Below are 25,000 nucleotides of genomic sequence, written 5' to 3'. Positions count from 1 at the left end.
TCTACAGACATTGAGCAGACACCACAACAGGAGAGTCCCTACAACCATTACTCTCCAGACATTGAGCAGACACCACAACAGGAGAGTCCCTTCAACCATTATTCTACAGACATTGAGCAGACACCACAACAGGAGAGTCCCTATAACCATTATTCTCCAGACATTGAGCAGACACCACAACAGGAGAGTCCCTATAACCATTATTCTACAGACATTGAGCAGACACCACAACAGGAGAGTCCCTATAACCATTATTCTACAGACATTGAGCAGACACCACAACAGGAGAGTCCCTACAACCATTATTCTCCAGACATTGAGCAGACACCACAACAGGAGAGTCCCTACAACCATTATTCTCCAGACATTGAGCAGACACCACAACGTGGAGGCAGTATAATGTAATGTGAGGCAGTATAATGTAATGTGAGGCAGTATAATGTAATGTGGAGGCAGTATAATGTAATGTGAGGCAGTATAATGTAATGTGGAGGCAGTATAATGTAATGTGGAGGCAGTATAATGTAATGTGGAGGCAGTATAATGTAATGTGGAGGCAGTATAATGTAATGTGGAGGCAGTATAATGTAATGTGGAGGCAGTATAATGTAATGTGAGGCAGTATAATGTAATGTGGAGGCAGTATAATGTAATGTGGAGGCAGTATAATGTAATGTGAGGCAGTATAATGTAATGTGAGGCAGTATAATGTAATGTGGAGGCAGTATAATGTAATGTGGAGGCAGTATAATGTAATGTGGAGGCAGTATAATGTAATGTTGAGGCAGTATATTGTAATGTGGAGGCAGTATAATGTAATGTGAGGCAGTATAATGTAATGTGAGGCAGTATAATGTAATGTGGAGGCAGTATAATGTAATGTAATGTGGAGGCAGTATAATGTAATGTGGAGGCAGTATAATGTAATGTAATGTGGAGGCAGTATAATGTAATGTGAGGCAGTATAATGTAATGTGAGGCAGTATAATGTAATGTGAGGCAGTATAATGTAATGTGAGGCAGTATAATGTAATGTGGAGGCAGTATAATGTAATGTGGAGGCAGTATAATGTAATGTGAGGCAGTATAATGTAATGTGGAGGCAGTATAATGTAATGTGGAGGCAGTATAATGTAATGTGGAGGCAGTATAATGTAATGTGGAGGCAGTATAATGTAATGTTGAGGCAGTATAATGTAATGTGGAGGCAGTATAATGTAATGTGGAGGCAGTATAATGTAATGTTGAGGCAGTATAATGTAATGTGGAGGCAGTATAGTGTAATGTGGAGGCAGTATAATGTAATGTAGAGGCAGTATAATGTAATGTGGAGGCAGTATAATGTAATGTAGAGGCAGTATAATGTAATGTAGAGGCAGTATAATGTAATGTGGAGGCAGTATAATGTAATGTGGAGGCAGTATAATGTAATGTAGAGGCAGTATAATGTAATGTGGAGGCAGTATAATGTAATGTGGAGGCAGTATAATGTAATGTGGAGGCAGTATAATGTAATGTGGAGGCAGTATAATGTAATGTGATGTAGAGGCAGTATAATGTAATGTGATGTGGAGGCAGTATAATGTAATGTGGAGGCAGTATAGTGTAATGTGGAGGCAGTATAATGTAATGTGGAGGCAGTATAATGTAATGTGGAGGCAGTATAATGTAATGTGGAGGCAGTATAGTGTAATGTGGAGGCAGTATAATGTAATGTGGAGGCAGTATAATGTAATGTGGAGGCAGTATAATGTAATGTGGAGGCAGTATAATGTAATGTGGAGGCAGTATAATGTAATGTGGAGGCAGTATAATGTAATGTGGAGGCAGTATGATGTAATGAAATGTGAGGCAGTATAATGTAATGTGGAGGCAGTATAATGTAATGTGGAGGCAGTATAATGTAATGTGATGTAGAGGCAGTATAATGTAATGTGATGTGGAGGCAGTATAATGTAATGTGGAGGCAGTATAATGTAATGTGGAGGCAGTATAATGTAATGTGAGGCAGTATAATGTAATGTGGAGGCAGTATAATGTAATGTTGAGGCAGTATAATGTAATGTGGAGGCAGTATAATGTAATGTGGAGGCAGTATAATGTAATGTGGAGGCAGTATAATGTAATGTGGAGGCAGTATAATGTAATGTGGAGGCAGTATAATGTAATGTGGAGGCAGTATAATGTAATGTGGAGGCAGTGTAATGTAATGTGGAGGCAGTATAATGTAATGTGGAGGCAGTATAATGTAATGTGGAGGCAGTATAATGTAATGTGGAGGCAGTATAATGTAATGTGGAGGCAGTATAATGTAATGTTGAGGCAGTATAATGTAATGTGGAGGCAGTATAATGTAATGTGAGGCAGTATAATGTAATGTGGAGGCAGTATAATGTAATGTGAGGCAGTATAATGTAATGTAATGTGGAGGCAGTATAATGTAATGTGGAGGCAGTATAATGTAATGTGAGGCAGTATAATGTAATGTGGAGGCAGTATAATGTAATGTGAGGCAGTATAATGTAATGTGGAGGCAGTATAATGTAATGTGGAGGCAGTATAATGTAATGTGAGGCAGTATAATGTAATGTGAGGCAGTGTAATGTAATGTGAGGCAGTATAATGTAATGTGGAGGCAGTATAATGTAATGTGATGTGGAGGCAGTATAATGTAATGTGAGGCAGTATAATGTAATGTGGAGGCAGTATAATGTAATGTGGAGGCAGTATAATGTAATGTGGAGGCAGTATAATGTAATGTTGAGGCAGTATAATGTAATGTGGAGGCAGTATAATGTAATGTAATGTGGAGGCAGTATATTGTAATGTGGAGGCAGTATAATGTAATGTGGAGGCAGTGTAATGTAATGTGGAGGCAGTATAATGTAATGTGGAGGCAGTATAATGTAATGTGGAGGCAGTATAATGTAATGTGGAGGCAGTATAATGTAATGTGGAGGCAGTATAATGTAATGTGGAGGCAGTATAATGTAATGTGGAGGCAGTATAATGTAATGTTGAGGCAGTATAATGTAATGTGGAGGCAGTATAATGTAATGTAATGTGGAGGCAGTATATTGTAATGTGGAGGCAGTATAATGTAATGTGGAGGCAGTGTAATGTAATGTGGAGGCAGTATAATGTAATGTGGAGGCAGTATAATGTAATGTGGAGGCAGTATAATGTAATGTGGAGGCAGTATAATGTAATGTGGAGGCAGTATAATGTAATGTGGAGGCAGTATAATGTAATGTGGAGGCAGTATAATGTAATGTAATGTGGAGGCAGTATAATGTGATGTAGAGGCAGTATAATGTAATGTGAGGCAGTATAATGTAATGTAATGTGGAGGCAGTATAATGTAATGTGAGGCAGTATAATGTAATGTGGAGGCAGTATAATGTAATGTGGAGGCAGTATAATGTAATGTGGAGGCAGTATACTGTAATGTGATGTGGAGGCAGTATAATGTAATGTGGAGGCAGTATAATGTAATGTGGAGGCAGTATACTGTAATGTGATGTGGAGGCAGTATAATGTAATGTGGAGGCAGTATAGTGTAATGTGGAGGCAGTATAATGTAATGTGAGGCAGTATAATGTAATGTGGAGGCAGTATAATGTAATGTGGAGGCAGTATAATGTAATGTTGAGGCAGTATAATGTAATGTGGAGGCAGTATAATGTAATGTGAGGCAGTATAATGTAATGTGGAGGCAGTATACTGTAATGTAATGTGGAGGCAGTATAATGTAATGTGAGGCAGTATAATGTAATGTGGAGGCAGTATAATGTAATGTGAGGCAGTATAATGTAATGTGGAGGCAGTATAATGTAATGTGAGGCAGTATAATGTAATGTGGAGGCAGTATAATGTAATGTGAGGCAGTATAATGTAATGTGGAGGCAGTATACTGTAATGTAATGTGGAGGCAGTATAATGTAATGTGAGGCAGTATAATGTAATGTGGAGGCAGTATAATGTAATGTGAGGCAGTATAATGTAATGTTGAGGCAGTATAATGTAATGTGGAGGCAGTATAATGTAATGTGGAGGCAGTATGATGTAATGTGGAGGCAGTATAATGTAATGTGGAGGCAGTATAATGTAATGTGAGGCAGTATAATGTAATGTAATGTGGAGGCAGTATAATGTAATGTAATGTGGAGGCAGTATAATGTAATGTGGAGGCAGTATAATGTAATGTAATGTGGAGGCAGTATAATGTAATGTGAGGCAGTATAATGTAATGTTGAGGCAGTATATTGTAATGTGGAGGCAGTATAATGTAATGTGAGGCAGTATAATGTAATGTGGAGGCAGTATAATGTAATGTGGAGGCAGTATAATGTAATGTTGAGGCAGTATAATGTAATGTAATGTGGAGGCAGTATAATGTAATGTGAGGCAGTATAATGTAATGTGGAGGCAGTATATTGTAATGTGGAGGCAGTATAATGTAATGTGAGGCAGTATGATGTAATGTGAGGCAGTATAATGTAATGTGGAGGCAGTATAATGTAATGGGAGCTCAACAACACAACTTCCCCCAGACAGAGACCGTAAACCGCACAGCTCCAGAAGACAACATCCCCAGACAGAGACAGTAAACCACACAAGAGAGGAGAGGACAGGACAGGAGGGGAGGGGAAAGGAAAGGGGAGAGGAGAGGAGAGGAAAGGGGAGAGGAGAGGAGAGGAGAATCACCAGAAGCTTCTCCAATCCACAGGGGACTGGCTCAGGCAGTCGTCAAACATTGACACACTAACACTCTCTGGCTGAGGCAACCCACGACACTACCCTCTATTCAACAGTTATGTAGCCTAATTCACGGCCAGAAATAGAAACTAATGAATTCAAACAGACCAAAATACACTGAGTGGACAAAACATTAGGAACACCTGCTCTTTCCATAACACAGACCGACCAGGTGAATCCAGGTGAAAGATATGATCCCTTATTGATGTCACTTTGTTAAATCCACTTCAATCAGTGTAGATGAAGGGGAGGAGACGGGTTAAATGAGGATTTTTAAGCCTTGAGACAATTAGAGACATGGATTGTGTATGTGTGCCATTCAGAGGGTGAATGGGGCAAGACTAAAGATTTAAGTGCCTTTAAACTGGGTTATGGTAGAAGGTGCCAGGTTCACCGGTTTGTGTCAAGAACTGCAACGCTGCTGGGTTTTTCACGCTCAAAAATGGTCCACCACCCTAAGGACATTCCAGACAACTTGACAACTGTGGGAGGCATTTGAGTCAACATGGACCAGCATCCCTGTGGTGTCTATAACCATTTCCTCTGTTGAAGTGTCTATAACCCTTTCCTCTCTCTGTTGTAGTGTCTATAACCCTTTACTCTGTTGTAGTGTCTATAACCCTTTCCTCTCTCTGGTAGTGTCTATAACCCTTTCCTCTCTCTCTGGTAGTGTCTATAACCCTTTCCTCTCTCTGTTGTAGTGTCTATAACCCTTTCCTCTGTTGTAGTGTCTATAACCCTTTCCTCTCTCTGTTGTAGTGTCTATAACCCTTTCCTCTCTCTGTTGTAGTGTCTATAACCCTTTCCTCTCTCTGTTGTAGTGTCTATAACCCTTTCATCTCTCTGTTGTAGTGTCTATAACCCTTTCCTCTCTCTGTTGTAGTGTCTATAACCCTTTCTTCTCTCTGTTGTAGTGTCTATAACCCTTTCCTCTCTCTGTTGTAGTGTCTATAACCCTTTCCTCTCTCTGTTGTAGTGTCTATAACCCCTTCCTCTCTCTGTTGTAGTGTCTCTAACCGTTTCCTCTCTCTGTTGTAGTGTCTATAAGCCTTTCCTCTCTCTGTTGTAGTGTCTATAACCCTTTCCTCTCTCTGTTGTAGTGTCTACAACCCTTTCCTCTCTCTGTTGTAGTGTCTATAACCCTTTCCTCTCTCTGTTGTAGTGTCAATAACCCTTTCCTCTCTCTGTTGTAGTGCCAATAACCCTTTCCTCTGTTGTAATGTCTATAACCCTTTCCTCTCTCTGTTGTAGTGTCTATAACCCTTTCCTCTCTCTGTTGTAGTGTCTATAACCCTTTCCTCTGTTGTAGTGTCTACAACCCTTTCCTCTCTCTGTTGTAGTGTCTATAACCCTTTCCTCTGTTGTAGTGTCTATAACCCTTTCCTCTCTCTGTTGTAGTGTCTATAACCCTTTCCTCTGTTGTAGTGTCTATAACCCTTTCCTCTCTCTGTTGTAGTGTCTATAACCCTTTCCTCTCTCTGTTGTAGTGTCTATAACCCTTTCCTCTCTGCTGTAGTGTCTATAACCCTTTCCTCTGTTGTAGTGTCTATAACCCTTTCCTCTCTCTGTTGTAGAGTCTAAAACCCTTTCCTCTGTTGTAGTGTCTCTAACCCTTTCCTCTCTCTGTTGTAGTGTCTATAACCCTTTCCTCTGTTGTAGTGTATATAACCACTTCCTCTCTCTGTTGTAGTGTCTATAACCCTTTCATCTCTCTGTTGTAGTGTCTATCACCCTTTCCTCTCTGTTGTAGTGTCTATAACCCTTTCCTCTCTCTTTTGTAGTGTCTATAACCCTTTCCTCTCTCTGTTGTAGTGTCTATAACCATTTCCTCTGTTGTAGTGTCTGTAACTCTTTCCTCTCTCTGTTGTAGTGTCTATAACCCTTTCCTCTCTCTGTTGTAGTGTCTATAACCCTTTCCTCTCTCTGTTGTAGTGTCTCTAACCCTTTCTTCTGTTGTAGTGTCTATAACCCTTTCCTCTCTCTGTTGTAGTGTCTCTAACCCTTTCTTCTGTTGTAGTGTCTATAACCCTTTCCTCTGTTGTAGTGTCTATAACCCTTTCCTCTGTTTTAGTGTCTATAACCCTCTCATCTGTTGTAGTGTCTCTAACCCTTTCCTCTCTCTGTTGTAGTGTCTATAACCCTTTCCTCTGTTGTAGTGTCTATAACCCTTTCCTCTGTTGTAGTGTCTATAACCCTTTCCTCTCTCTGTTGTAGTGTCTATAACCCTTTCCTCTTTCTGTTGTAGTGTCTCTAACCCTTTCCTCTGTTGTAGTGTCTATAACCCTTTCCTCTGTTGTAGTGTCTATAACCCTTTCCTCTGTTGTAGTGTCTATAACCCTTTCCTCTCTCTGTTGTAGTGTCTATAACCCTTTCCTCTGTTGTAGTGTCTATAACCCTTTCCTCTCTCTGTTGTAGTGTCTATAACCCTTTCCTCTCTCTGTTGTAGTGTCTATAACCCTTTCCTCTCTGTTGTAGTGTCTATAACCCTTTCCTCTGTTGTAGTGTCTATAACCCTTTCCTCTCTCTGTTGTAGAGTCTAAAACCCTTTCCTCTGTTGTAGTGTCTCTAACCCTTTCCTCTCTCTGTTGTAGTGTCTATAACCCTTTCCTCTGTTGTAGTGTATATAACCACTTCCTCTCTCTGTTGTAGTGTCTATAACCCTTTCATCTCTCTGTTGTAGTGTCTATCACCCTTTCCTCTCTGTTGTAGTGTCTATAACCCTTTCCTCTCTCTTTTGTAGTGTCTATAACCCTTTCCTCTCTCTGTTGTAGTGTCTATAACCATTTCCTCTGTTGTAGTGTCTGTAACTCTTTCCTCTCTCTGTTGTAGTGTCTATAACCCTTTCCTCTCTCTGTTGTAGTGTCTATAACCCTTTCCTCTCTCTGTTGTAGTGTCTCTAACCCTTTCTTCTGTTGTAGTGTCTATAACCCTTTCCTCTCTCTGTTGTAGTGTCTCTAACCCTTTCTTCTGTTGTAGTGTCTATAACCCTTTCCTCTGTTGTAGTGTCTATAACCCTTTCCTCTGTTGTAGTGTCTATAACCCTTTCCTCTGTTTTAGTGTCTATAACCCTCTCATCTGTTGTAGTGTCTCTAACCCTTTCCTCTCTCTGTTGTAGTGTCTATAACCCTTTCCTCTGTTGTAGTGTCTATAACCCTTTCCTCTGTTGTAGTGTCTATAACCCTTTCCTCTCTCTGTTGTAGTGTCTATAACCCTTTCCTCTTTCTGTTGTAGTGTCTCTAACCCTTTCCTCTGTTGTAGTGTCTATAACCCTTTCCTCTGTTGTAGTGTCTATAACCCTTTCCTCTGTTGTAGTGTCTATAACCCTTTCCTCTCTCTGTTGTAGTGTCTATAACCCTTTCCTCTCTCTGTTGTAGTGTCTATAACCCTTTCCTCTCTCTGTTGTAGTGTCTATAACCCTTCCCTCTCTCTGTTGTAGTGTCTATAACCCTTTCGTCTCTCAGTTGTAGTGTCTACAACCATTTCCTCTCTCTATTGTAGTGTCTATAACCCTTTCCTCTCTCTGTTGTAGTGTCTATAACCCTTTCCTCTCTGTTGTAGTGTCTATAACCCTTTCCTCTGTTGTAGTGTCTCTAACCCTTTCCTCTCTATGTTGTAGTGTCTATAACCCTTTCATCTCTCTGTTGTAGTGTCTATAACCCTTTCCTCTCTCTGTTGTAGTGTCTATAACCCTTTCCTCTCTCTGTTGTAGCGTCTATAACCCTTCCCTCTCTCTGTTGTAGTGTCTATAACCCTTTCCTCTCTCTGTTGTAGTGTCTATAACCCTTTCCTCTCTGTTGTAGTGTCTATAACCCTTTCCTCTCTGTTGTAGTGTCTATAACCCTTTCCTCTGTTGTAATGTCTATAACCCTTTCCTCTCTCTGTTGTAGTGTCTATAACCCTTTCCTCTCTCTGTTGTAGTGTCTATAACCCTTTCCTCTGTTGTAGTGTCTATGACCCTTTCCTCTCTCTGTTGTAGTGTCTATAACCCTTTCCTCTCTCTGTTGTAGTGTCTATAACCCTTTCATCTCTCTGTTGTAGTGTCTATAACCCTTTCCTCTCTCTGTTGTAGTGTCTATAACCCTTTCCTCTCTCTGTTGTAGCGTCTATAACCCTTCCCTCTCTCTGTTGTAGTGTCTATAACCCTTTCCTCTCTGTTGTAGTGTCTATAACCCTTTCCTCTCTGTTGTAGTGTCTATAACCCTTTCCTCTCTGTTGTAGTGTCTATAGCCCTTTCCTCTCTGTTGTAGTGTCTTTCCAACAGAAAGAAACATTTATTTTTGAATGGCAATGTTAGGGTTAATGTATCTCAAAGTGAACTACAGAGGGTTCATGTATCTCCGAATGAACCACAGAGGGTTCATGTATCTCAGAGTGAACCACAGAGGGTTCATGTATCTCAGAGTGAACCACAGAGGGTTCATGTATCTCAGAGTGAAACACAGAGGGTTCATGTATCTCAGAGTGAACCACAGGTTGTTTATGTATATCAGAATGAACCAGAGGGTTCATGTATCTCAGGGTGAACCATAGAGGGTTCATGTATCTCAGAGTGAACCACAGAGGGTTCATGTATCTCAGGGTGAACCACAGAGGGTTCATGTATCTCAGAGTGAACCACGGAGGGTTCATGTATCTCAGGGTGAACCACAGAGGGTTCATGTATCTCAGAGTGAACCACAGAGGGTTCATGTATCTTAGAGTGAACCACGGAGGGTTCATGTATCTCAGGGTGAACCATAGAGGGTTCATGTATCTCAGGGTGAACCACAGAGGGTTCATGTATCTCAGAGTGAACCATAGAGGGTTCATGTATCTCAGAGTGAACCACAGAGGGTTCATGTATCTCAGAGTGAGTGTTAGAGTGTGTTTGTCCCCTCACAGTCCCCTGTCGTTCCATGAGATGTTGTTTAATCTTTTCTTAAAGGTAATGTTATATAAGGGCTATGTACCTTCTCCATAGAGACTGGGGTTCCACCACCATCTCGTTGGCATCCCACATAGAGTTGGGGTTAGGGTCAGATGGATAGGGTTAAAGGTTATAGGGGTCATGGGTTAGGTTAGCATACATACTTCCTCCATAGAGACTGGGGTTCCACCACCATCTCGTTGCGTCCCACAGAGGCGATGAAGGCGAAGGGCCAGGCCAGCAGCATCATGAAGGCTGCCAGGAACAACCGGATGGGGAACAGAGTCACCGTCATCAACGCTATCTGAATGGAGACAAAGACGGAGAAGAGAGATGTAGACAGACAGACAGCTTGGATAGATAGAAGAGAGCTGTAGACAGACAGACAGCTTGGATAGATAGAAGAGCGCTGTAGACAGACACCTTGGATAGATAGAAGAGAGCTGTAGACAGACAGACACCTTGGATAGATAGAAGAGAGCTGTAGACAGACAGACAGCTTGGATAGATAGAAGAGAGCTGTAGACAGACAGACAGCTTGGATAGATAGAAGAGCGCTGTAGACAGACACCTTGGATAGATAGAAGAGAGCTGTAGACAGACAGACACCTTGGATAGATAGAAGAGAGCTGTAGACAGACAGACAGCTTGGATAGATAGAAGAGAGCTGTAGACAGACAGGAACAGCTTGGATAGATAGAAGAGAGCTGTAGACAGACAGGAACAGCTTGGATAGATAGAAGAGAGCTGTAGACAGACAGGAACAGCTTGGATAGATAGAAGAGAGCTGTAGACAGACAGACAGCTTGGATAGATAGAACAGAGCTGTAGACAGACACCTTGGATAGATAGAAGAGGGCTGTAGACAGACAGCTTGGATAGATAGAAGAGAGATGTAGACAGACAGGAACAGCTTAGATAGAAGAGAGATGTAGACAGACAGGAACAGCTTGGATAGATAGAAGAGAGCTGTAGACAGACAGGAACAGCTTAGATAGAAGAGAGATGTAGACAGACAGGAACAGCTTGGATAGATAGAAGAGAGCTGTAGACAGACAGGAACAGCTTGGATAGATAGAAGAGAGCTGTAGACAGACACCTTGGATAGATAGAAGAGAGCTGTAGACAGACAGACAGGAACACCTTGGATAGATAGAAGAGAGTTGTAGACAGACACCTTGGATAGATAGAAGAGAGCTGTAGACACACACCTTGGATAGATAGAAGAGAGCTGTAGACAGACAGACAGGAACAGCTTGGATAGATAGAAGAGAGCTGTAGACAGACAGCTTGGATAGATAGAAGAGAGCTGTAGACAGACAGCTTGGATTGATAGAAGAGAGCTGTAGACAGACAGGAACAGCTTGGATAGATAGAACAGAGCTGAAAACAGACAGACAGGAACAGCTTGGATAGATAGAAGAGAGCTGAAAACAGACAGACAGGAACACCTTGGATAGATAGAAGAGAGTTGTAGACAGACAGGAACAGCTTGGATAGATAGAAGAGAGCTGAAAACAGACAGACAGGAACACCTTGGATAGATAGAAGAGAGTTGTAGACAGACAGGAACAGCTTGGATAGATAGAAGAGAGCTGAAAACAGACAGACAGGAACACCTTGGATAGATAGAAGAGAGTTGTAGACAGACAGGAACACCTTGGATAGATAGAAGAGAGCTGAAAACAGACAGACAGGAACAGCTTGGATAGATAGAAGAGAGCTGAAAACAGACAGACAGGAACAGCTTGGATAGATAGAAGAGAGCTGAAAACAGACAGACAGGAACAGCTTGGATAGATAGAAGAGAGCTGAAAACAGACAGACAGGAACAGCTTGGATAGATAGAAGAGAGCTGAAAACAGACAGACAGGAACAGCTTGGATAGATAGAAGAGAGCTGTAGACAGACAGACAGCTTGGATAGATAGAAGAGAGCTGTAGACAGACAGGAACAGCTTGGATTGATAGAAGAGAGCTGTAGACAGACAGACAGGAACAGCTTGGATAGATAGAACAGAGCTGTAGACAGACACCTTGGATAGATAGAAGAGAGATGTAGACAGACAGCTTGGATAGATAGAAGAGAGCTGTAGACAGACAGCTTGGATAGATAGAAAAGAGCTGTAGACAGACAGCTTGGATTGATAGAAGAGAGCTGTAGACAGACAGACAGGAACAGCTTGGATTGATAGAAGAGAGCTGTAGACAGACAGACAGGAACAGCTTGGATAGATAGAACAGAGCTGTAGACAGACACCTTGGATAGATAGAAGAGAGATGTAGACAGACAGCTTGGATAGATAGAAGAGAGCTGTAGACAGACAGCTTGGATAGATAGAAGAGAGATGTAGACAGACAGCTTGGATAGATAGAACAGAGCTGTAGACAGACACCTTGGATAGATAGAAGAGAGCTGTAGACAGACAGGAACAGCTTGGATAGATAGAAGAGAGCTGTAGACAGACACCTTGGATAGATAGAAGAGAGCTGTAGACAGACAGACAGGAACACCTTGGATAGATAGAAGAGAGTTGTAGACAGACACCTTGGATAGATAGAAGAGAGCTGTAGACACACACCTTGGATAGATAGAAGAGAGCTGTAGACAGACAGACAGGAACAGCTTGGATAGATAGAAGAGAGCTGTAGACAGACAGCTTGGATAGATAGAAGAGAGCTGTAGACAGACAGCTTGGATTGATAGAAGAGAGCTGTAGACAGACAGGAACAGCTTGGATAGATAGAACAGAGCTGAAAACAGACAGACAGGAACAGCTTGGATAGATAGAAGAGAGCTGAAAACAGACAGACAGGAACACCTTGGATAGATAGAAGAGAGTTGTAGACAGACAGGAACAGCTTGGATAGATAGAAGAGAGCTGAAAACAGACAGACAGGAACACCTTGGATAGATAGAAGAGAGTTGTAGACAGACAGGAACAGCTTGGATAGATAGAAGAGAGCTGAAAACAGACAGACAGGAACACCTTGGATAGATAGAAGAGAGTTGTAGACAGACAGGAACACCTTGGATAGATAGAAGAGAGCTGAAAACAGACAGACAGGAACAGCTTGGATAGATAGAAGAGAGCTGAAAACAGACAGACAGGAACAGCTTGGATAGATAGAAGAGAGCTGAAAACAGACAGACAGGAACAGCTTGGATAGATAGAAGAGAGCTGAAAACAGACAGACAGGAACAGCTTGGATAGATAGAAGAGAGCTGAAAACAGACAGACAGGAACAGCTTGGATAGATAGAAGAGAGCTGTAGACAGACAGACAGCTTGGATAGATAGAAGAGAGCTGTAGACAGACAGGAACAGCTTGGATTGATAGAAGAGAGCTGTAGACAGACAGACAGGAACAGCTTGGATAGATAGAACAGAGCTGTAGACAGACACCTTGGATAGATAGAAGAGAGATGTAGACAGACAGCTTGGATAGATAGAAGAGAGCTGTAGACAGACAGCTTGGATAGATAGAAAAGAGCTGTAGACAGACAGCTTGGATTGATAGAAGAGAGCTGTAGACAGACAGACAGGAACAGCTTGGATTGATAGAAGAGAGCTGTAGACAGACAGACAGGAACAGCTTGGATAGATAGAACAGAGCTGTAGACAGACACCTTGGATAGATAGAAGAGAGATGTAGACAGACAGCTTGGATAGATAGAAGAGAGCTGTAGACAGACAGCTTGGATAGATAGAAGAGAGATGTAGACAGACAGCTTGGATAGATAGAACAGAGCTGTAGACAGACACCTTGGATAGATAGAAGAGAGCTGTAGACAGACAGGAACAGCTTGGATAGATAGAAGAGAGCTGTAGACAGACAGGAACAGCTTGTATAGATAGAAGAGAGCTGTAGACAGACAGGAACAGCTTGGATAGATAGAAGAGAGCTGTAGACAGACACCTTGGATAGATAGAAGAGAGCTGTAGACAGACAGGAACAGCTTGTATAGATAGAAGAGAGCTGTAGACAGACAGGAACAGCTTGGATAGATAGAAGAGAGCTGTAGACAGACAGGAACAGCTTGTATAGATAGAAGAGAGCTGTAGACAGACAGGAACAGCTTGGATAGATAGAAGAGAGCTGTAGACAGACAGGAACAGCTTGTATAGATAGAAGAGAGCTGTAGACAGACAGACAGGAACAGCTTGGATAGATAGAAGAGAGCTGTAGACAGACAGACAGGAACAGCTTGGATAGATAGAAGAGAGCTGTAGACAGACAGACAGCTTGGATAGATAGAAGAGAGCTGTAGACAGACACCTTGGATAGATAGAAGAGAGCTGTAGACAGACAGACAGCTTGGATAGATAGAAGAGAGCTGTAGACAGACAGACAGCTTGGATAGATAGAAGAGAGCTGTAGACAGACAGCTTGGATAGATAGAAGAGAACTGTAGACAGACAGACAGCTTGGATAGATAGAAGAGAGCTGTAGACAGACAGCTTGGATAGATAGAAGAGAACTGTAGACAGACAGACAGCTTGGATAGATAGAAGAGAACTGTAGACAGACAGACAGCTTGGATAGATAGAAGAGAGCTGTAGACAGACAGCTTGGATAGATAGAAGAGAACTGTAGACAGACAGACAGCTTGGATAGATAGAAGAGAGCTGTAGACAGACACCTTGGATAGATAGAAGAGAGCTGTAGACAGACAGCTTGGATAGATAGAAGAGAGCTGTAGACAGACAGACAGCTTGGATAGATAGAAGAGAGCTGTAGACAGACAGACAGCTTGGATAGATAGAAGAGAGCTGTAGACAGACAGACAGCTTGGATAGATAGAAGAGAGCTGTAGACAGACAGACAGCTTGGATAGATAGAAGAGAGCTGTAGACAGACAGCTTGGATAGATAGAAGAGAGCTGTAGACAGACAGACAGCTTGGATAGATAGAAGAGAACTGTAGACAGACAGACAGCTTGGATAGATAGAAGAGAGCAGTAGACAGACAGGAACAGCTTGGATAGATAGAAGAGAGCTGTAGACAGACAGACAGCTTGGATAGATAGAAGAGAGCTGTAGACAGACACCTTGGATAGATAGAAGAGAGCTGTAGACAGACAGCTTGGATAGATAGAAGAGAACTGTAGACAGACAGACAGCTTGGATAGATAGAAGAGAGCTGTAGACAGACAGACAGCTTGGATAGATAGAAGAGAGCTGTAGACAGACAGACAGCTTGGATAGATAGAAGAGAGCTGTAGACAGACAGCTTGGATAGATAGAAGAGAACTGTAGACAGACAGACAGCTTGGATAGATAGAAGAGAGCTGTAGACAGACAGCTTGGATAGATAGAAGAGAACTGTAGACAGACAGACAGCTTGGATAGATAGAAGAGAGCTGTAGACAGACACCTTGGATAGATAGAAGAGAGCTGTAGACAGACACCTTGGATAGATAGAAGAGAGCTGTAGACAGACACCTTGGATAGATAGAAGAGAGCTGTAGACAGACACCTTGGATAGATAGAAGAGAGCTGTAGACAGACACCTTGGATAGATAGAAGAGAGATGTAGACAGACAGACACCTTGGATAGATAGAAGAGAGCTGTAGACAGACAGACAGCTTGGATAGATAGAAGAGAGCTGTAGACAGACAGACAGCTTGGATAGATAGAAGAGAGCTGTAGACAGACAGCTTGGATAGATAGAAGAGAGCTGTAGACAGACAGACAGCTTGGATAGATAGAAGAGAGATGTAGACAGACACCTTGGATAGATAGAAGAGAGCTGTAGACAGACAGACACCTTGGATAGATAGAAGAGAGCTGTAGACAGACACCTTGGATAGATAGAAGAGAGCTGTAGACAGACAGCTTGGATAGATAGAAGAGAGCTGTAGACAGACAGCTTGGATAGATAGAAGAGAGATGTAGACAGACAGGAACAGCTTAGATAGAAGAGAGATGTAGACAGACAGGAACAGCTTGGATAGATAGAAGAGAGCTGTAGACAGACAGGAACAGCTTAGATAGAAGAGAGATGTAGACAGACAGACAGGAACAGCTTGGATAGATAGAAGAGAGCCGCAGACAGACAGGAACAGCTTGGATAGATCCACCAAACTTTACAGTTGGCACTATGCACTGGGGCAGCTAGCGTTCTCCTGGCATCCACCAAACTGTGACAACCCTCCCAAACTGTGACGACCCTCCCGAACTGTGACGACCCTCCCGAACTGTGACGACCCTCCCGAACTGTGACGACCCTCCCGAACTGTGACGACCCTCCCGAACTGTGACGACCCTCCCGAACTGTGACGACCCTCCCGAACTGTGACGACCCTCCCACTCTGTGACGACCCTCCCACTCTGTGACGACCCTCCCACTCTGTGACGACCCTCCCTAACTGTGACGACCCTCCCACTCTGTGACGACCCTCCCACTCTGTGACGACCCTCCCACTCTGTGACGACCCTCCCTAACTGTGACGACCCTCCCACTCTGTGACGACCTTCCCAAACTGTGTCTACCCTCCCACTCTGTAACGACCCTCCCAAACCGTGACGACCCTCCCAAACCGTGACGACCCTCCCACTCTGTGACGACCCTCCCAAACCGTGACGACCCTCCCACTCTGTGACGACCCTCCCACTCTGTGATGACCCTCCCACTCTGTGACGACCCTCCCACTCCGTCTGCCGAATTTCTTTCTCTTTGCTCTTGTTTTCCTTATTAGGATGTCGGTGGGCGGAGCCGGGAGGGTCGTCAGCGAAATGGGACACACCTTTCCCCCATTCATTGAGGAGACTCTCTCCATGTAGACAACTTTTGGTTGTGGAATTTAGTGGTTTGTTTGTTTTGGCACCTCTCAACACCCCTCATTATCACCACCTACGAACACATCCACTCACACTACTGATTACTGACTATACACACACACACACACACACACACACACACACACACACACACACACACACACACACACACACACACACACACACACACACACACACACACACACACACACACACACACACACACACACCATTGTTAATTGTATATAGTGCACTTTAGTTAATAAATATATTTTTACTATATTCCTTATCTCCACGTCGTCTCCCGGTTCGTGACAAAACCCAGATTCCTCTGTCTGACTGCCAGATGGTGAAGCGTGATTCATCACTCCAAGAGAACGTGTTTCCACTACTCCAGAGTCCAATGGCGGCGAGCTTTTACACCACTCCAGCCGACGCTTGGCATTGCGCATGGTGATCTTAGGCTTGTGTGCGGCTGCTCTGCCATGGAAACCCATTTCATGAAGCTCCCAACGAACAGTTATTGAGCCGACGTTGCTTCCCAGAGGCAGTTTGTGACTCGGTAGTGAATGCTGCGACGAAGACAGACGATTTTTACGCGCAACGCGCTTCAGCACCCGGCAGTCCCGTTCTGTGAGCTCGTGTGGCCTACCACTTTGCGTGCGGCTGAGCCGTTGTTTCTCTTAGATGTTTCCACTTCACAATAACATCACTGACAGTAGGCATAAGATCACTGCACCTGTACATAGCCCATTATTTATGTATTGCTCCTTTGCACCCCCAGTAGCTCTACTTGCACATTCACCTTCTGCACATCTATCACTCCAGTGTTTAACTGCTAAATTGTAATTACTTCACCACTACGGCCTATTTATTGCCTTTACCTCCCTAATCTTACCTCATTTGTACACACTGTATATAGATTTAATGTCTATTGTGTTATTGACTGTATGTTTTGTTTATTCCATGTGTAACTCTGTTGTTGTTGTTGTTTGTGTTGCACTGCTTTGCTTTATCTTGGCCAGGTCGCAGTTGTAAATGAGAACTTGTTCTCAACTAGTCTACCTTGGTTAAATAAAGGTGAATTCAATACAATTTTTAAAAAACAGTTGACCCGGGGGGGGGGGGGGGGGGGGGGGGGGGCAGCTCTAGCAGGGCAGAAATTTGATGATTTTGACTTGTTGGAAAGGTGGCATACTATGACGTTGCCACGTTGAAAGTCACTGAGCTCTTCAGTAAGGCCATTCTACTGCTAATGTTTGTCTATGGAGATTGCATGGATGTGTGCTCGATTGTATACACCTGTCAGCAACGGGATTAGCCGAATCTACTAATTTGAAGGGGTGTCCTCATACTGCTGTATATATAGTATATGAAGGGGTGTCCTGTATATATTCTCATTTTAAAGGGATAGCGGTTGGCTCCATCTCCTTTTAAAGGGACAGTAGTTGGCTCCTTCTCCTTTTAAAGGGATAGTGGTTGGCTCCTTCTCCTTTTAAAGGGATAGTGGTTGTCTCCTTCTCCTTTTAAAGGGATAGTGGTTGGCTCCTTCTCCTTTTAAAGGGATAGTGGTTGGCTCCTTCTCCTTTTAAAGGGATAGTGGTTGGCTCCTTCTCCTTTTAAAGGGATAGTGGTTGTCTCCTTTTAAAGGGAGAGTGGTTGGCTCCATCTCCTTTTAAAGGGATACTGGTTGGCTCCTTCTCCTTTTAAAGGGATAGTAGTTGGCTCCTTCTCCTTTTAAAGGGATAGTGGTTGGCTCCATCTCCTTTTAAAGGGATACTGGTTGGCTCCATCTCCTTTTAAAGGGATACTGGTTGGCTCCTTCTCCTTTTAAAGGGATAGTGGTTGGCTCCATCTCCTTTTAAAGGGACAGTGGTTGGCTCCTTCTCCTTTTAAAGGGATAGTGGTTGGCTCCTTCTCCTTTTAAAGGGATAGTGGTTGTCTCCTTTTAAAGGGAGAGTGGTTGGCTCCATCTCCTTTTAAAGGGATACTGGTTGGCTCCTTCTCCTTTTAAAGGGATAGTAGTTGGCTCCTTCTCCTTTTAAAGGGATAGTGGTTGGCTCCTTCTCCTTTTAAAGGGATAGTGGTTGGCTCCTTCTCCTTTTAAAGGGATAGTGGTTGGCTCCTTCTCCTTTTAAAGGGATAGTGGTTGGCTCCTTCTCCTTTTAAAGGGATAGTGGTTGTCTCCTTTTAAAGGGAGAGTGGTTGGCTCCATCTCCTTTTAAAGGGATACTGGTTGGCTCCTTCTCCTTTTAAAGGGATAGTAGTTGGCTCCTTCTCCTTTTAAAGGGATAGTGGTTGGCTCCATCTCCTTTTAAAGGGATACTGGTTGGCTCCATCTCCTTTTAAAGGGATACTGGTTGGCTCCTTCTCCTTTTAAAGGGATAGTGGTTGGCTCCATCTCCTTTTAAAGGGACAGAGGTTGGCTCCTTCTCCTTTTAAAGGGATAGTGGTTGGCTCCTTCTCCTTTTAAAGGGATAGTGGTTGTCTCCTTTTAAAGGGAGAGTGGTTGGCTCCATCTCCTTTTAAAGGGATACTGGTTGGCTCCTTCTCCTTTTAAAGGGATAGTAGTTGGCTCCTTCTCCTTTTAAAGGGATAGTGGTTGGCTCCTTCTCCTTTTAAAGGGATAGTGGTTGGCTCCTTCTCCTTTTAAAGGGATAGTGGTTGGCTCCTTCTCCTTTTAAAGGGACAGTGGTTGGCTCCTTCTCCATTTAAAGGGATAGTGGTTGGCTCCTTTTAAAGGGATAGTGGTTGGCTCCTTCTCCTTTTAAAGGGACAGTGGTTGGCTCCTTCTCCTTTTAAAGGGATACTGGTTGGCTCCTTCTCCTTTTAAAGGGATAGTGGTTGGCTCCATCTCCTTTTAAAGGGATACTGGTTGGCTCCTTCTCCTTTTAAAGGGATAGTAGTTGGCTCCTTCTCCTTTTAAAGGGATAGTGGTTGGCTCCTTCTCCTTTTAAAGGGATAGTGGTTGGCTCCTTCTCCTTTTAAATGGATAGTGGTTGGCTCCTTCTCCTTTTAAAGGGATAGTGGTTGGCTCCTTCTCCTTTTAAAGGGATAGTGGTTGGCTCCTTTTAAAGGGATAGTGGTTGGCTCCTTCTCCTTTTAAAGGGAAAGTGGTTGGCTCCTTCTCCTTTTAAAGGGATAGTGGTTGGCTCCTTCTCCTTTTAAAGGGATAGTGGTTGGCTCCTTTTCCTTTTAAAGGGATAGTGGTTGGCTCCTTCTCCTTTTAAAGGGATAGTGGTTGGCTCCTTCTCCTTTTTAAGGGATAGTGGTTGGCTCCTTCTCCTTTTAAAGGGATAGTGGTTGGCTCCTTCTCCTTTTAAAGGGATAGTGGTTGGCTCCTTCTCCTTTTAAAGGGATAGTGGTTGGCTCCTTCTCCTTTTAAAGGGATAGTGGTTCACAGGGTGCCATTTTGGACAAACACACTGAGGTCAACACAGGCTGTGAAACATCATGACACATTGACCACCACCACACTGACGATACGTAAAGGTTGTTAAAACGAGCGGAAACGTCAACTGAGTGTTTAGAGGGCGGAGTTGTTTCATTCAGCAGAGTGTTTAGAGGGCGGAGTTATTTCATTCAGCAGAGTGTTTAGAGGGCGGAGTTATTTCATTCAGCAGAGTGTTTAGAGGGCGGAGTTATTTCATTCGGCAGAGTGTTTAGAGGGCGGAGTTATTTCATTCAGCAGAGTGTTTAGAGGCGGAGTTATTTCATTCAGCAGAGTGTTTAGAGGGCGGAGTTGTTTCATTCAGCAGAGTGTTTAGAGGGCGGAGTTGTTTCATTCAGCAGAGTGTTTAGAGGGCGGAGTTATTTCATTCAGCAGAGTGTTTAGAGGGCGGAGTTGTTACATTCAGCAGAGTGTTTAGAGGGCGGAGTTGTTTCATTCAGCAGAGTGACTTTATAGGACTGGCCAGACATCTGGGAATCCTCCTGTGGGAGATGCTGAACACAACTAAAGGCTGGGAGGCTTTTAGTGTAGGACTGACTGGTAGTTGGGACTGTCAGTCAAACCACACAGAGTGACTGACTGGTAGTTGGGACTGTCAGTCAAACCACACACAGTGACTGACTGGTAGTTGGGACTGTCAATCAAACCACACAGAGTGACTGACTGGTAGTTGGGACTGTCAGTCAAACTACACAGAGTGACTGACTTGTAGTTGGGACTATCAGTCAAACCACACAGAGTGACTGACTTGTAGTTGGGACTGTCAGTCAAACCACACAGAGTGACTGACTGGTAGTTGGGACTGTCAGTCAAACTACACAGAGTGACTGACTTGTAGTTGGGACTATCAGTCAAACCACACAGAGTGACTGACTTGTAGTTGGGACTATCAGTCAAACCACACAGAGTGACTGACTGGTAGTTGGGACTGTCAATCAAACCACACAGAGTGACTGACTGGTAGTTGGGACTGTCAGTCAAACTACACAGAGTGACTGACTTGTAGTTGGGACTGTCAATCAAACCACACAGAGTGACTGACTGGTAGTTGGGACTGTCAGTCAAACTACACAGAGTGACTGACTTGTAGTTGGGACTATCAGTCAAACAGCACAGAGTGACTGACTTGTAGTTGGGACTGTCAGTCAAACCACACAGAGTGACTGACTGGTAGTTGGGACTGTCAGTCAAACTACACAGAGTGACTGACTTGTAGTTGGGACTATCAGTCAAACCACACAGAGTGACTGACTGGTAGTTGGGACTGTCAATCAAACCACACAGAGTGACTGACTTGTAGTTGGGACTATCAGTCAAACCACACAGAGTGACTGACTGGTAGTTGGGACTGTCAATCAAACCACACAGAGTGACTGACTTGTAGTTGGGACTATCAGTCAAACCACACAGAGTGACTGACTGGTAGTTGGGACTATCAGTCAAACCACACAGAGTGACTGACTGTCAGTCAAACCACACAGAGTGACTGACTGGTAGTTGGGACTATCAGTCAAACCACACAGAGTGACTGACTATCAGTCAAACCACACAGAGTGACTGACTGGTAGTTGGGACTATCAGTCAAACCACACAGAGTGACTGACTATCAGTCAAACCACACAGAGTGACTGACTGTCAGTCAAACCACACAGAGTGACTGACTGGTAGTTGGGACTATCAGTCAAACCACACAGAGTGACTGACTATCAGTCAAACTACACAGAGTGACTGACTGGTAGTTGGGACTGTAAGTCAAACCACACAGAGTGACTGACTGGTAGTTGGGACTATCAGTCAAACCACACAGAGTGACTGACTGGTAGTTGGGACTATCAGTCAAACCACACAGAGTGACTGACTGGTAGTTGGGACTATCAGTCAAACCACACAGAGTGACTGACTTGTAGTTGGGACTATCAGTCAAACCACACAGAGTGACTGACTATCAGTCAAACCACACAGAGTGACTGACTGGTAGTTGGGACTATCAGTCAAACCACACAGAGTGACTGACTGGTAGTTGGGACTATCAGTCAAACCACACAGAGTGACTGACTGGTAGTTGGGACTATCAGTCAAACCACACAGAGTGACTGACTTGTAGTTGGGACTATCAGTCAAACCACACAGAGTGACTGACTGTCAGTCAAACCACTCAGAGTGACTGACTGGTAGTTGGGACTATCAGTCAAACCACACAGAGTGACTGACTGGTAGTTGGGACTATCAGTCAAACCACACAGAGTGACTGACTTGTAGTTGGGACTATCAGTCAAACCACACAGAGTGACTGACTGGTAGTTGGGACTATCAGTCAAACCACACAGAGTGACTGACTGGTAGTTGGGACTATCAGTCAAACCACACAGAGTGACTGACTTGTAGTTGGGACTATCAGTCAAACCACACAGAGTGACTGACTGGTAGTTGGGACTATCAGTCAAACCACACAGAGTGACTGACTATCAGTCAAACTACACAGAGTGACTGACTGGTAGTTGGGACTATCAGTCAAACCACACAGAGTGACTGACTATCTGTCAAACTACACAGAGTGACTGACTGTCAGTCAAACCACACAGAGTGACTGACTGGTAGTTGGGACTGTCAGTCAAACCACACAGAGTGACTGACTGGTAGTTGGGACTGCCAGTCAAACCACACAGAGTGACTGACTGGTAGTTGGGACTATCAGTCAAACTATACAGAGTGACTGACTTGTATCAGTCAAACCACACAGAGTGACTGACTTGTATCAGTCAAACCACACAGAGTGACTGACTGGTAGTTGGGACTGCCAGTCAAACTACACAGAGTGACTGACTGGTAGTTGGGACTATCAGTCAAACTACACAGAGTGACTGACTGTCAGTCAAACTACACAGAGTGACTGACTAACAGTCAAACTACACAGAGTGACTGACTGTCAGTCAAACCACACAGAGTGACTGACTGGTAGTTGGGACTGTCAGTCAAACCACACAGAGTGACTGACTGGTAGTTGGGACTATCAGTCAAACCACACAGAGTGACTGACTGTCAGTCAAACCACACAGAGTGACTGACTGGTAGTTGGGACTGTCAGTCAAACCACACAGAGTGACTGACTGTCAGTCAAACCACACAGAGTGACTGACTGGTAGTTGGGACTGTAAGTCAAACCACACAGAGTGACTGACTGTCAGTCAAACCACACAGAGTGACTGACTGTCAGTCAAACCACACAGAGTGACTGACTGTCAGTCAAACCACACAGAGTGACTGACTGGTAGTTGGGACTGTAAGTCAAACCACACAGAGTGACTGACTGTCAGTCAAACCACTCAGAGTGACTGACTGGTAGTTGGGACTGTAAGTCAAACCACACAGAGTGACTGACTGGTAGTTGGGACTATCAGTCAAACCACACAGAGTGACTGACTGGTAGTTGGGACTGTCAGTCAAACCACACAGAGTGACTGACTGTCAGTCAAACCACACAGAGTGACTGACTGGTAGTTGGGACTGTAAGTCAAACCACACAGAGTGACTGACTGGTAGTTGGGACTGTCAATCAAACCACACAGAGTGACTGACTGTCAGTCAAACCACTCAGAGTGACTGACTGGTAGTTGGGACTGTAAGTCAAACCACACAGAGTGACTGACTGGTAGTTGGGACTGTAAGTCAAACCACACAGAGTGACTGACTGTCAGTCAAACCACTCAGAGTGACTGACTGGTAGTTGGGACTGCCAGTCAAACCACACAGAGACGTAACTCACAGACGTCAACACAGCCAGGAGAAACATCCCGGTGGATCGACTACCACGACTACGACCAGATTTGGTAAAAGCGACCTGACAGAAAATAACATTAAAGGGGAAAACAGCGCTTTAAAACACCATCTGGAGATCAACACATCCCTCTGGGCTCATGTAGCAGATGATAATATGTCTAACTCACCACCCAGCCTGAATAGACCGTTTTTCAATCAGCGACTGCGTTAATAAGTCACTTCAGGGAGGGGGGGGGGGGGGGGTCACGTGTTTGTCAGGCAGACGTCCTGGGGGTTTGAGCCTCGGGGGGGAAAGTGGCCGAATCAGGAGGAAGTGTCACGCTAAGCAAGCAGTGTGACATTCTTTACACTCTATAATACAACACAACCCTGTGGGCTCTAGACTGGTAGCAACGGCATAGCCTGGTCCCAGATCTCACGCCTCTTCCTCGTCGTGTTAGGTACGACGACACAAACAGAGTTCTAAACCCACGCTAGCAATGTCCCCAACAACCATTCAGAGAGGTGGTCAACAGACTGCCAGAGGACAGGAGAGTTCACCTAGCCTACACTGTCTCAATCTCATTTTAAATTAGTTTCATTGGTCTACATTAACAACAAAAAATTATTTTTCCGCCCGATACCCTGAATGGAGCGCAGAATAACCTACATTATGAATGGAATTCAATGTCATATCCATGGACCAGAGTAATGCATTCTGGGAAATATTTATAGAGAATCCAAACGCGTGAGAATACGTGCACAGCCACACTGAATGAAAACATGTGCTGCGTTACTGAAACGGGGAGGAGGAGTCAGTGGTTTCAGCCACGTTACCATGACAATAGGCCTACAACTATAACAGGACTTGAAATGTCCCTCCCCCCACCCCCCTCCCCTTATCAACTGTGACACAGACCGGCTCAGTGGTGTGTTGACTTACATAACGGCTACATACCAAGTGAACCGCGGCGGAACCTCGCCTACATTCTAGTGAAGCACCGAGGTCAGCTTCACAGAGGAAACAAGAGGGACATTTACGGTCGTCGTTTCACTTGAAACACTTCTAAAAACCGAGAGACAGTCAAGACACAAGCTTCTAACACAGGGGTTTATTCCAATCTTACCCTGGAGGTCCAGACAACGACTGGCTTCCTGTTCTACCTGATAATGAACTGCACCAACCTGGTGTCCCAGGTCTAAATCAGGCCCTGGCTAGAGGGGAATCACCCACCTGGTGTCCCAGGTCTAAACCAGTCCCTGATTAGAGGGGAATCACCCACCTGGTGTTCCAGGTCTAAACCAGGCCCTGACTAGAGGGTAATCACCCACCTGGTGCCCCAGG

General features: G+C 44.0%; 1 protein-coding gene across 2 annotated transcripts in view; it reads right to left on the bottom strand.

Moving 5' to 3' along the window:
* Window positions 1-25,000, bottom strand: part of LOC149984289 (lysophosphatidylcholine acyltransferase 1-like) — a 66,403-nt gene that overhangs the window by 32,684 nt on the left and 8,719 nt on the right. For both annotated transcript variants that reach the window (XM_090219849.1, XM_090219853.1), the window contains exon 2: window positions 9,829-9,968. In XM_090219849.1, coding sequence (XP_090075975.1) covers window positions 9,829-9,968 — 140 coding nt within the window. The remainder of the gene's footprint in view (window positions 1-9,828; window positions 9,969-25,000) is intronic.

This window comes from Oncorhynchus mykiss, chromosome 3, assembly GCF_057628025.1.
Source record: "Oncorhynchus mykiss isolate SJ-2025 chromosome 3, ASM5762802v1, whole genome shotgun sequence".
NCBI lineage: Eukaryota > Metazoa > Chordata > Actinopteri > Salmoniformes > Salmonidae > Oncorhynchus > Oncorhynchus mykiss.
This window is presented reverse-complemented; position numbering and strand designations above follow the sequence as displayed.